Below are 14,681 nucleotides of genomic sequence, written 5' to 3' on the forward strand. Positions count from 1 at the left end.
GGGGACTCGTCCCGGGGAAAACGCTAGCGTCCGGGGAGAGCCTTCCCTTCTCACCCCGCACTCTCCTAGGGCAGGCAGGGTGGCATTCCAAACGTGAGCAGCAAGGTATGCCACGCAAGACCCCCCCCTTTAAAAAGAATAAATAAATAGAAGCTAGCGCCTAGCCCCGCTCGGGTTTCTCGAAACGCGCACCGCGGTCGCTGCCCGGGCGGCTGGGTGTCTGCGCTCCCCGCCTTCGCTGGGCTGACACAGGAGGGGAGGAGCAGGAGCCGGAGGGGGTGCTGGAGCGGGGTGGGGGGGGGGAGCGCGAACCATCCCGAGCCAAGACAAGCAGCACATTCACAAATAACGCCCCCACCCCCAGCGCACGCGCTCCCATTCAAAGCCGCCGGCTCCGCTGCCGCAGGGCGGCTCAGAGCACGCGCGGCGGCCCCAGCGCAGCCTTGCCCCGCAGGCGCACGTCCGGAGTCTGCCAGCCGCCGCAGAGCCCCGCAGCCTGCGCGGGACGCGGCTACCACTTGCAGGGTGGGGTCTCGTCCGGGACTCCCCTTCCTCCCCGCTGCGGGGCCATGGCCGGGCTGGCTGCGCCCTGGAGTTCGGGGCTCCTGGCCCGCATCCTCGGGGGCACCTGGTGCCTGCTCTGTGTCGCCGGACAGGTAGGGCAGCTTGCTCGTCTTGCGTCTCTCCCCCTCCTGGGGCCTTTCTTCTAGGCTGTGCTGCAGCGGGGAGTGCTGTAGCTTGGGGCGCGCTCTCTCCGGCCAGGGACTGTCCTAGGGTTACGCTGCCACCGAGCTGGGACAGGTGGCGCGGGGTTGGGACTAAGGCGGCCCCTCGCGGCGAGCCCCGACCTGGCGGGACCAGACCCTGCGCTGAGCCTCTGCCCAGCCTCCTGGGGCCGCGTCCCGGCTTCCCGCCCACGCCCTCGTCCTGCCTCTCAGGCGAGGAGGTGGCGCCTGAGCTGGGGCGCGGCCTTCTCCCAGGGAGCCCGCGACCCCGCACCTCTTCCGGACAGCCCTTCGGGGAACCCCTTCTCTCCTTCCCGGAGGAGGCAGGGGCGTCTCCGGGAAGGCTTGGGCGCTGGAACACTTTTCCTCATTCCTGCCCTTCCCCGGTCCCAGTGAGCTTCTGACACCGTCACCTCAGGGCCACCGCGGCCGGGAGAGTCGGGCGGCGGAGCGTTGTAAGGTGCGCAGATGCCAGACTAGGTGGGCTCCCTGATGCTCTGCAATGGAGAAAAGGTGGTATGGCCGGTGCACGAGGACTCGCCCTCACCACGCCCCCTCCGGATGCTCCTAGGGTTTTCTCCCGAGCCACATGGGGTGTAGGAACTGGGGAGTCCTCCTGAGTCGGTGGGCTCAGGCCCCGAGGCAGAGCAGGAGGGTCCCGGAAGGGTGTAGTCGGCTTGGCTGTGGTTTATTACAGAAAGACCCTGGAGGGAGCTGCTTAGGGGAGGAGGCGGGGGTCAGTCAAACCCGTGATGCATGTGGTGTCTTTGGCTTTCACGATTTCCAGAGTCAGGTAACTTTTGATTAAAACTCATGATTTAGGCGGTTTGTACATAATTTAGCCTACATAGATTTGCTTTTCACAGGATTACTTGGGTAATTCTGGGAAAATGCCCAAATACTCTTGGCCGGAATTATCGCCAGATAGCCTCCCTTTTCTCTGTTTTGCTTATGGAGACTTGTCCAAATCGGGGGATTTCCTTCCCTCGCTTTTACTTGACGTTTTTGAAACTTATTTTCAGTTCTCTATTTTAATGGTCATTTTGATTGTAGTGGTGCACTTGTAGAGGCTGAGGGACGACCAAGAATGAAGGCTAAGAAGGGCCCAGAGCCGGGTGGAAGCTGACAGGCAGAGACTACCTAAGAAGTGATAGATATTTTCAACAGGGAACACCTGCTTAGATTGGAGCATGAAAAACCCTTGCAAAAGCTTGTTTTAATTATTAGCCACTTTTATTCCCAGCATACCTTGTTCCATCGGCAGGGCTTCTCAGAGGTGGCTGCATGTTAGGATTGCCTATAGGAGCTCTTGACGTTCCCTGGGCTAGGCACCCACCTCAGCTGGATTGCATCAGCATCCTTGGGGGTATGATGATGAGGCCGGGGCGTTGGAACTTATTAAGCTCCCAGGTGATTACATTGTGTAGCTGGGTTGAAAACCACTGTGTCAAAATGACCTGCCTTACAGTGACCCGTTCTAATAGAATCCTGAGCCCAAAAGAAAACTCAAGGGAGAAGAGTAAAGAGGACCTAAAAGACAGGCTAGGGAGAGAGTCTTAACATGCAGCTTCCATTCCTGGCTCTGTCGCTAACTAGCTATGTCATTTTGGTCAAGGCCCTTAACCTTCCATTTCCTCATCTGTAAAGTGAGGGTGTTGGCCCATGTTCCTGAAGGTACTGCCAGCTCTAACAACACCAGGCAGGTTGGCTTCTAACCCAAATCAAGACAGAGCACCTTGTGTCTTATTTTAAAAAAATCATAGGGGTAGAAATTCTACCTTATCCTTGAGACTTTGGTAAACTATCAGGTAATATTTGAATCCAGCAAAGATGCTAAAGAAGATGCAAAGATGCATAATGTAGTTTCTTAGACTTGTGTGGTTTTTTTTTTAATATACTTTAACACGCTGCCTGTTTTTTTAATATTTTAAACACTCTCCTTGTTTAGACCTATTTCAAGTCATTCGTGCCCGATTGACATTTAGGACAAGCTGATTTTCCCAATGTTACACACCTGTTCTTCCTTGCTTCTCTCAGTGTTACACACCTGTTCTTCCTTGCTTCTCTTCTCAACCAGCTTTCTTCTGGGTGAAGATGATGAAAGCAGATTTGAGCCTTGTGTGTGTGTTGGAAGTGGTTTATTGTTTAGTTCCAAATGACTTTTTCTTGTTCCACTTGGCAGGACTGCTCTTCACATGTGAGAAGCCTGACTAAACTTGTCGGGGAAAGGATATCAGAGAGTTTGAAATGGTATATGGGTTCTGTATTCTGGTTGAATGCAATACACTTTAGAGATAGCTTAGTCAGGTGTTGGTCAGAAGGAGCTGATCTTGCAACACAATTCAACAACTTTTTAAAAAACCACGTGGGTGTTATACCTGTGAACTAAACAGACCAGAAACTTGAGGATACTTAATATCAAATCAAGAAGAAATAAAACCAATAGCCAGTGCCAAAGGACTGGAACACTGTTTGGAATTTATACGTTCTTTAAACTGTTTTTTCGTCAGAGCACTCTGTATATGAAGGCATGACTACCAGAGTTATCAGACCTCTTGTATATATTGTATCCGTAGTTAAAAGAGGATCTTTGTTTAAGAGCTTCTGGCTCCCCAAGTTGAATTACACCTGAGCTATATTCTCTAAAAGTCCAAACAACAATTTTAATACAAATAAAAATTATTTGGAAATCTCAGCATTTCTCCTGTCTTCTCACTGAGTTTCTGCTTTCAAGGTTTTTTTCCCTTCCCTTTTGTCCTGGCTGAATTACCCTCCTAACTTGAGAGATTCTTTTCTTTCCCTGTGCAACTTGAAGGTAGCTCACTCTTTAGGTTCTTACGAAACACTATTTTACTGATATCAATTTCATTTCATCAGCTGAACTCAAATTCATCCCATTGCCCAAATTGCTCCCAGGTAAGGAAGTACATAATTAACTGTTTTAACCACTAGAGGTTACCAACTACTTAATGATTTCTACAACCCATCGGTAGCAATACACTGTAAAAATAAACAACGTTCCTGGAGAGGATTGTGGCTAGATCAGCACAAATCCATTACTACTGCTTAAAAATATCACTTAGTGGCAATTCATGTTCTTATGGTGGCATACCAGTGATAGCTTATTCAAATACTAAGATTGAATATTTTTATTTACTATGGTATTCTAAATTCTACCCTTGTTAGGAATTTGGTAATGAGGTAAAAAACAGGATGACTGGAAAGAATTTGTGCCTTTGTGGGCACCTGATTTTCAACTAAAGACCTTGAAGGAAAGATTTTTCTTGTCTCTTTTGTTATTCTCTTGTATGTTCTTGCTTTTATCTTATTTTTTATTTTTATTTTTACTGCGATAATAATTCTGCATGGTTAAAAAAATACTCCTAAGGGCTTATAAAGAAATATAGCAACTTCTTGCCCTAGTCTTTCTTCTAACCTTTGTCAGATCCTGTGACCCAAAGGCAACCTTTTTTCTTGTTTGTTTGTTTTATATTATTTTGGGGTATATTTGACATACAGTAAATTGCACTTATTTAAACTATATAGTTTGATAAGTTTTGACATATGTATATACCTGTGACACCATCACCCCAAAGTTTCCTCATTACCCTTGGTAATCCCTTCTTGCCACCCTTCCTCACACCCTAAATCACGGTGCAAATAGTGATCTACTTTCTGTCACTGTAGAGTAGTTTGCATTTTCTCAAATTTTATGTAAATGGAATCATAGAGTATGTACCCCCCCTTTTTTGAATTTTATTTTATTTTAAATAGCAGGTTCTTACTAGTTATCTATTTTATACATATTGGTGTATATATGTCAATCCCAATCTCCCAGTTCATCCACCCCCCCCCCCAACTTTTTTCATTGATCTGGCTTTTTTTTCCCCCTCAGCATAATTATTTTGAGATTATCCATGCTGTAGCATGTTCCCAGTAATTTCTTTTTGTTCCCAAGTAGTGTTACATTGTACGGATATATTACACTTTGTTGTCCATTAACATTCACCTATTGATGGACAGCGTGTTTCTCGTTTTTGGCTATTACAAAGAAAGTTGCTATAACGATTTGTTTATAAGTCTTTGTATGGACATGTAGTCTTATTTGTTTCAGGAGTGGGATGGCTGAATCATTGGTAGATGTATGTTTAACTTTTTAAGAAATGCCAGTTTTTCAGAACGTTGTACCATTTTACATTCTTACTAGCAGTATACAAGAGTTCCAGTTCCTCTCCATCCTTGCCAACACCTGCTGAGGTCAGTCTTTTATTTTAGCCATGCAAATAGGTATACGAGGAACTTGTTCTGGGTTCTGATGTGCAGTTCCCTAATGATCGATAATGTAGAACATTTTTTTCCTGGATTTATTTAGAATGTATAGATCTTCTTTTGGCAAAATATCTATTCAAATATTTTGCTCATTTCTCATTGGGTTGTTTTCCTATTGTGTGAATTATTTATGTATTCTGGCTATAAGTCCTTTATCAGATGTATCATTTGCAAATACTTTCTCCCAGTCTGTGGCTTGTCCTTTCATTTTCTTTACATTGTATATTGATGGGCAGAAGTTTTTAATTTTGATGAAGTTGAATTTACTATTTGTTGGTAAATTGTGATTTCGCTCTTGTTCTTAAGAAATATTTGCCTAACTCAAGATCACACGGGTTTTTCCCCTAGAAATTTTATGCCTTACATTTAGTCTGTGTGCCATTTTGAGTTAATTTTGTATGTGGTGCAAGATATGGGTCAAAGTTCATTTTTCACCCATGGATTTTCAATTGTTTTAAGCAAGTTTTTTTTTGAAAAGACTATCCTTTCTCCACTGAATTGCCTTTGCACCTTTGTCAAAATTCAGTTGTCCATACGTGTGGGTCAATTTTGGATTCTCTGGTCTATTTCACTGAACTGTTATGTCCGTTGCTGTGCCAGTACTACACATTCTCGATCACTGTAGATTCACAATAAATTTTGAACTTAGGGAGTGTGATTCCTCCAGCTTTGTCATTCATTTTCAAGGATGTTGATTTGGCAACTTTATATAAATTTTACTTTTTTGTTGTTGTTTTTTTTTTTTTGGCGGTACGCGGGCCTCTCACTGCGGGGGCCCCTCCCGTTGCGGAGCACAGGCTCCGGACGCGCAGGCCCAGCGGCCATGGCTCACGGGCCCAGCCGCTCCGCGGCATGTGGGATCTTCCCGGACCGGGGCACGAACCCGCGTCCCCTGCATCGGCAGGCGGACTCTCAACCACTGCACCACCAGGGAAGCCCTTATATAAATTTTAGAATGAGTTTGCCAACCTTTTTTTAAAAAAAAGGTATGCGAGAATGTGACTAGGGTTGTTTTAATCTATAGATCTATTTTGAGAGAAGTAGCCTCTTAACAATATGGAGTTTCATGATCCCTGAACATGATATATACCTATCCACTTAGGTCTTCTTTAGTTTCTCTAGGCAATATTTGGTCATATTTAGTGTACAGGTTTTACATATTTCTGTCAGATTTATATTAAGTATTTCATAGTTTTAATGCTGTTTTAAATGGCACTGTTTTTTAAAAAAATTGTTTCTGATTTTCCTTGTTAGTATATAAAAACACAATTGATTTTTGTATATTGTTCTTATTTTCTGCAACCTTACTTAGTAGTTGTAGTAGCTTTTTGGTACATTCAATCAGATTTTCTACACATATGATCATGTCATGTACAAATAAAGACAGTTCTTCTCTCCCTATTTGGATGCTTTTTATTTCTTTTTCTTATTTAATAACATTGACTAGAACCCCTAGTACACAGTTGAAAAGAAGTGGAATGAACAGATATCCTTGCTTGTTCCCAATCTTAGGGAACAATGATTCAATATTTCATCATTAAGTATGATGTTAGGTGTAGGGTTTTTGTAAATGCCCTTTATCAGCTTAAGGAAGTTCTTTTTATTCTTTGTTTATTGAGAGTTTTTATCGGAAATGTATGTTGGATTTTTGTCAAATGCTTTTCTGCATCTAATTATTAAGTTTATTCCTTTTTAGTTTGTTAATATAGTGAATTACACTGACTGATTTTTGAATGTTAAAGCAATCTTGCACTCCTGGGATAAACTTGATTTGGTGATAATTTATTATCATTTTTCTATATTGTTGGATTTGATTTACTAAATTTTGATTAGAATTTTTGCACTTATGTCCATGAAGAATATTGGTCTGTAGTTTTATTTTCTTGCAGTGTCATTGTCTGGTTTCGGTATCAGGGTAAAGTTGGCTTTATAGAATAAGTTTGGAAATATTCCTTTCTTTTCAATTTCCTGGAAATAGTGGTGTATGATTTCTTCCTTAACTGGTAGAATTCACCAGAGAAACCATCTGGACCCGAAGTTGGCTTAGTGGGAAGGATTTTAACTACAAATTTAAATTCTTGAATAGATATAGGGCTATTCAGGCTATCTATTTCATCTTGAGTTAGCTTTGGTAGTTTGTGTCTTTCATGAATTTGTCTGTTTCAATTTAGTTGTTGAGTTTATTGGCGTAAAGTAGTTCATGATGCTCCCTTATTATCTTTTTAATATTAGAACATGTGGTTATGTCACCTTTTTTATTCCAGATATTGGTTATTTACTTTTTCTTTATCAGGCTGCTTTAGTTGCTTAATTTTATAGGTCTTCTCAAAGAACCAGCTTTTGATTTCATGGATTTTCTCTATTGTTTTGTTTTCTATTTCAATTATTTCTTCTCTCATCTTTATTATTTTCCTTCTTCTACTATTTTGTGTTTCATTAGTTCTTATTTTTCTAGTTTCTTAAGGTGGATGCTGAGGTCATTGATATGAGACCCTTTTATGTTTTCAGACATAGGTGTTTAGTGATAAAAAATTTTTCTTCAGTGCTGTTTTAGTGGCATATCATAAATGTGTTTTCATTTTTTTTCATTTCAAAATACTTTATTTCCCTTTGATTTCCTCTTTGAGCCATGGGTATTTTGAAATGAGTTGTTTAGTTTTTAAATATTTGGAGATTTTCCAGATATCTTTGGGTTATTTACTTTTAATTCCAGTGTGTTCAGAGAACACACTTTATATAACTAGAATCTTTTTAAGTTGACATTTGTTTTATGGCCCAGAATATGGTCTATCTTGGCAAGTGTTCTATGAGTATTTGAAAAAAATTAAACTTACTACAAATCTCTGTCTTTTAAATTTTCCTGATTAATCTAGCTGTTGTTGGGTGGAATACTCTTTAAACATCAATTAGGTCAGGTTCGTTGAGAGTATTAAAATATTCTATGTTTTTACTGATATACTTACTGTATCAATTATTGAGAGATGTATATTACAGTCTCCATCTACCATTGTGGAATTGTCTGTTTCTCCTTGAAATTCTATCAGTTTTTTCTTTATTTTGAAGCTCTGTTATTGGGTGTGTAAGCATTTAGAATTGTTATGTCTGTGGTTAACTGACTCCTTTGTCATTATTAAATGACCTTATCTATCCTTGGTAATAGTCTGTGCTCTAAAATCAACTTTGCCTTTGACTATATTAATATTAGATAATCATTTTTAATCCTTTGTGATTTCTATATGATAGTACTTCCATAGTTATTACAGTATACCTTTAATAGGATTTATTGTATTCTATTAGATTGTCATTATGGTATGATTTCCTAATTCTCTTTCTCATCCTTCTTTCATCATTCTTTCATGATGTTTTATCATATTTTAGAGACCCAATGGTCAGTATTAATCTATTGTAATGGGTACACTGTGCCAAGCAGTATATTTTATTCTATTTTTTTCTAGTGTATTTCCCTTTTAAAAGCGCTTTATTGGAATATAATGCACACATCATACAATTCACCAAGTTAAAGTGTATAATTCAGTGGTCTTTATTGTAGTCACAGATATATGTACCATCACCACAGTCAATTTTAGTAATTTTTGTCACCTCAGAAAGGAACTTTGTACCCTTTAGCTTACCCTTACTCTTCACTACCCCCCAGCCCCAGACAATCATAATTTACTTCCTTTCTCTATAGATTTCCCTACTCTGGATTTTCATGTGAATGAAGTTACATAGCAGGGTCATATAATATGTGAATTTGTGGGACTGGCTTCTTTCACTTAGCATATTTTCAAGGTTCATCCAAGTTGCAGCATGTATCAGTACTTCATTCCCTTTATGACTGACTAATATTTAATTGTATTGATGTACAACATTTAGTTTATCCATTTGTCTGTGGATGGACATGTAGGTTGTTTTCACCTTTTGGCTATTATGAGTAATGCTGCTGTAAGCATTCGCGTGCAAGTTTTTGTGTGGACGTAGGTTTCATTTCTCTTGGGAAATATTTTAGGCTTTGTAGGCTATACTATCTCTGACACGAAATTCTGCTGCTATAGCAGGAAAGCAGTGCTAGACAATATAGAAACGAATGAACACGGTTGTGTTCCAATAAACTATTTAAAAAAATGGGCGGTGGTCCAGATTTGGACCACAAGCCATAATTTGCCAACCTCTGAACCAGTTTCATGATGCTGTGCCTCGATGTGGATTATTTAAATTCACAGTGCTGGGTTTTTCATGGACCTTCAATACATCTATATTCTTCAGTTTGGGGAATATTTATTTTCATGTCTTTGATAATTTCCTTGCCAGCATTGTATGTGTTTGCTTTTTGTGAAACTCCTTTTAGTCAGTTATTAAGTCTCCTGGATCTACCAATATAGCTCTTAAAATCTTTTGTCTTGTTCTTTTAGTTATACTTTCTGAAAGATTGTCTCAATTTTAGTTTTCAACAGAGTCTTCTTTCCATAACTTTTCGACCACTGTTCTAGTTGTAGCCAAGCCTTCACTCCCATCTTTTGCAGCACCAGGTGCCTCTGTGTCTGAAGCCTTTCTGAGCTTTCACAGGCCAAATTGTCTTGCTTCCCATCATTATATCCTGTTGCAGGCGCAATCCTGTTAAATCAGTTACAATTCCTCCACCAGCTTTCCATATTCCAAAAATTTATTGGCATCTTTTGTCTGCTGTTGTCTCCTTTCCAGTTCTCTTGTCATTTTAATTTATTTACTGTTATTTTAGCAGACGTTTGGGAGAGAATGGAAAAAATTGGTGTTCAACCTGCCATGTTTAACTGGAAGTTAGCACTATTTATTCTCTTTCGTTATTTCTATTTTCCTGTCTTGATCCATTTCCAAATCCCATTAAAGCTCATTCTGGTTATTATGCACACTTTTCAGAGATTCATACGTTTTGTTTCCCAGTGTAAGCAAAACTTTGGTCAGTATTAGAAAAAAGACACTAGATTTGAGGTCCTAAGACCTAGGTTCTAGGTCTGGATTTACTGACTGTCTCTGCAACTAGAGAGTTGGACTTTTTTTCAGGGAAGGGAATCCATGCTAACTGACTGCCTGCTAGTTGCCAAACACAGTAATAGGTACCCTGTCCATCCTCGTTTTCGTATTTTAGCTTTCAGTCTTTCAGTAACTGTGTATTTCCCATTCCTTGCTTAAATAGAGCCTAACCTATTTGCTCAGAGATACAGTACAGAAATATTTTATTGTTTTACAAATTTTGATGTTCGTATTTGGAAACGGTTTTATGAGAGAACATGGAGTTAACATGATGTAAATATCTGGCTTTAAAATATCGTATGTGGTATTAAAATTTATTCTCTAAGGTGTGATTGAGGTTCAGGCTTTTTTGTGGCGAAGAAGGGAGATGAGGTAAAATGAATGGGGAGGTTGTTTTGAATGGTTAGTACATAATACTATATCAGCTTTAATATTTTATTTTGCACCAGGATGATCTCTATGTAAAGAATTAAGCATTTTTTTGGAGGGGATGGAGTGGGTGGTGTAGGAGCTACATATTTCTTTTCAGTTGTGCTCATGTCTGTAGAATTATAAAGCTGGAAGGGGCCTTAGTGATTCTTCAGTCTTTTGGTTCAGAAACTTTGTTGTGTATAAGTAGTTTGGTCTTCTGCATAGTTCCAAAGGTCACCAAAGACTAAAGCTGTGCAACTAGAAGCTGAGAAACTTTTTTAAAAAAATTGAAGTATAATTGATTTACAAGTTTTAGCTTCAGGTGTACAGGAAAGTGCTTCAGTTATACACACACATGCATATATATATATGTATATATGTACATATATACATATATACATATATATACTCCTAATCTTTTCCAGATTCTTTTCCATTAAAAGTTATTACAAGATATTGAATTAGGAGTTTGGGATTAGAAGCTGAGAAACTTTGAAATGCCAATTCCTGGGCCTCACTCTTGGAGATTCTGATTCAGTAGGGAAAGGATGCGTCCTAGGAATGTGCCTTTGGTACATTCCCCTCACCACATACCCATAGAGGATTCAGACACAGTTGAACCAAAGACCACATTTCGGGAAACACTGGTCTGACCTGTCTTATTTAAGGAGGAGAGAAGTAAGGTCTTAGGAAGTCGAGCGACACGTCCCAGTTTGTTAGTGGGAGAGATGGGAGTGGACCACACGTCTCAGAACTCTGTTCGGTGACTTTTTCCACCAGAGCATACACTATTATTTTAGTGTCTAGTTACATCATGAACTAAAGATATGAACCACCAGCTTAAAGTGTCTTTATTTGTAGTAACCTCCGTTTTTTATAAATGGTTTTCAGATGTTTGGGAATAGCTTCAGCTCCCAGTCACTCTGCCTGCAGCGGAGGAATGATCTGGGGGAAGAAGGGAAGGGAAAACCCTTTGCCCTTCCCCCTCTCACATAACCTGCTGGAAACTGGCTTCTGTGTATTTTTTCCTCCAGTCATCATGCCCCTGGAAGATTAACAGATACTTATTTAGAAAACTGTCCAAAACATCCAGGAACTTGACACTTGTTGAAAGGGAGAGGACGTGCCTCTGAACACCTTCTCTACCCAAGTGTGATGTAGCAACTGTTGCTACGTTCTTGGATGGGAGGAAGAAACTGTTTCATGTGCTTATTATTTAGGATGTTCTCCGCACCCCTCACAAACCAGCCAAACGACACAGGCACATGCTCTCCGCTGAGTCATACATGATCTATGATGTAGTCCTACACGTGCAGGAAAAACGTTTTCTTTACTATTAATATCTTGTACATTTTATGAAGAATGATCATTGTGAATTTCCTTTCAGAAATCAGTTGCAGTGAAATAAAGGATTTTTACTGTTAAAGGATATCTGTCTATTGATTAAGCTGGAATTCAAATTCCCGTATTCCATTTTTTTTTTAAACTCTATGTTAGTCAGGTTGGGCTAGATGATGCTGTGGTAACAAACAACCCCCAAATCATAGTGGCTTCACACAACCAAGGTGTATTTCTCCATCAGGCCACGTATCTGGTGTGGGTTGCTAGCAGGGCGTGGCGCACTGTGTGTGTTGAGGAATACATGCTGATGGTAGCTCCATCTCCGCCCTCGTGCTTCCATAGCCGCCAGGGTAGGGAAGGGAGAATGCTGGTCTGTCTTGCCCTGGCAATTAAATGCTTCCACTCAGTGACAAATATTGCTTCTGCTCACATTTTATTGGCTGAATCAAATTCAAGAGAGTTGAAACTGTAAGCTAACGTTATCCCGAATCCAGAATATTCTTCTTCTTGCTTTTGTTTCAACCTCATTAGCTTTTCTAAACTTGCGGACTTCCGAGATGTGACCTAGATCTTTAAGTTTTCTGATTGTGTGTATATATGTGAACAGAGGTTCTTGGACATTACTGTGAAGCCTCTTAGAATTAACTTTGACTTCTCAAATTAAAAAAATTATAATTGTAAAATATACATAATAAAATTTACCATCTTAATTTTTTTAAGTGTACAGTCTAGTTGTGTTAAATACGTTTACATCGTTATGTAACCACTCTCCAAAACTCTTTCATCTTGTAAAACTGTAACTCTATACTTATTCAATAATAACTCTCCATTCCCCCCATCCCAGCAATAACCATTCTACTTTCTGTCTCTATGAATTTAAGTTATCTCATATAAGTGGGATCATATGGTATTTGTCTTTTTGTGATTGTTTTATTTCTCTTAGCATAATGTTCACAAGATTCATCCACGTTGTACCTTGTGTCAGACTTGCCTTCCTTTAAAAGGCTGCATAATATTCCACCGTATGTATTTACCATATTTTATCTATACAACTGTCGATGGACACTTGGGTTGCTTCCACTATTTGGCCATTGTGAATAACGCTACTGTGAACACTGGTATTCCATTTTGTTTTATGTGTGCTGCTTTTTCCGTACAAAAGAGAGGCAACACCTTCCTCTTCAGACCTCTATTTTACTCTTTGGGAGGGATTGGAAACAGTTATTTAAACGTTGGACTAATAGGCTTACCTTGGGAATCTTCTGCCATTGGTTACAACAAAAACTGAGCAATGGGTCACCTGCCTCTTGCACATTCAACTGAATCAGTAGAGCCAATGGATTGCTGTATTTTGTCTTGCGTGTGACCGGCAAATCTTGACATTTTCTGAGATAGATGATAATATACGGCTAGCACATTATTTTTCCTCTAAAGATCTAGGAGCCTGGCAAGAAGATCTGTTTACATGTGCTGTGGCTCTTTGAGGGGCCTCAAACCATTGTATAACCTAAGTCCTTTCCTCTCCCACTCCCAAGAACCAATTTTTCATCCCCTCAGGGCCATTATCGCTCCCTTGAGAATGCATGCTTTAGACTAAGATTGCAAATCCTTACTGGTCTTCAAGGCCTGGCATGATTCATCTTTTCCTAAGCTCCCCTTCTTTCCTCTCCCCTCCCCCACCCCACTCCATCTCCCCTTGTTCACTCCTGTCCAGCTCCACTGGCTTCCTTTCAGTTCCTCAAGGGCATCAAGCTTGTTCCTGCTTTAGGGTCTTTGCACAAGTTGTTCTCTTGGTTGGAGAGCTATTTCTTTATTTTTAACTAATTAGCTTCTGCTCACACATTTGTTCTCCAGCTTAGATATCACTGCCCTAGAAAAACCTGTCCTGCAACTCCCCCTTCCCCACTCTATATTAGATCTCTGCTGTTATTCTCTCACGATTCCCATTTTCTTTCAGGCACTTGTAATTTGTAATAATACGCTTATTTACATTTTTATTATATGTCTGCCATCCCCAATATATTGTAAGCTTGAGGCCAGAGACTGCCTTGCTTTCCTCTGTATATATCACATTTAGCTTGCTGCTAGAATTGTTGAAAAAAGGGTTAATTAAGCGTTTTGTAAAAATACACAGTGAAAAAAACTGCTCTGAACTTGGTATTGCTTTGTAAATGTATGTATACACTCATGTTAAGTGTTCTTATCAAAATAAAAAATACAATGAAATAAAATGAATGTATACATTGTTCATGACAACAGTAGTATACATGTATACATGTAGGAGGTATAGGAAACCTTAGCTGCTATAACATGTATTAGGTAAGGAAGCCCTAGCTGCTGTAACAATGATATCCTGAAATATCAATGTTTTGATAAAATAGTTTGTTTCTTGTTCACATAAAAGTCCAATTGGCAGGGTTGAAGTGGGGGCAGGGGATCTGCTCCAAGCAGCCATTCAGGGACTGGGTTGATGGAGCCTTGCTGTCCTTAATGCATGGCTTCCAAGGTCACCCTGGTGCCTGTGTCTGGGTGGCAAGGGAAGGGTGGGGGGAGAATGTTGAGAATTGCATGGGAGGTTTTCTTGGGGTAATCTTGGGAATGGAATGCATCACTTCTGCCCACATCCATTTTTTGCATTCCTGACCAGACTCAAATCTCCAGTAGGGTTCCAATGCCTATTATTCTACCGTAAGAATCCAGTCACATGGCTACACCTCCTAGCCAGGGAGGCTGGGAAGACAGCTGTGAATTCAGGAAGTATGCTGGTCTCTTCCATAATACACTTGGAAAGTTGCACGTATATGTGCTAGTGTGTAGTTGATATCTGGATATATGTGGATTTACAAATCTCTTTCAGGAACTTAG

The 14,681-nt window shown here is 40.3% G+C and overlaps 1 protein-coding gene across 1 annotated transcript in view; it reads left to right on the forward strand.

Annotated features, from left to right (window-relative positions):
• Positions 1-386: 386 nt before the first annotated feature.
• ADAMTSL1 (ADAMTS like 1) overlaps positions 387-14,681 on the forward strand; it is a 1,031,718-nt gene continuing 1,017,423 nt past the window's right edge. The window contains exon 1 of the mRNA XM_060155110.1: positions 387-656. Coding sequence (XP_060011093.1) covers positions 570-656 — 87 coding nt within the window. The 5' untranslated portion in view covers positions 387-569. The remainder of the gene's footprint in view (positions 657-14,681) is intronic.

Source organism: Lagenorhynchus albirostris, chromosome 7 (genome assembly GCF_949774975.1).
Source record: "Lagenorhynchus albirostris chromosome 7, mLagAlb1.1, whole genome shotgun sequence".
Taxonomy (NCBI): domain Eukaryota; kingdom Metazoa; phylum Chordata; class Mammalia; order Artiodactyla; family Delphinidae; genus Lagenorhynchus; species Lagenorhynchus albirostris.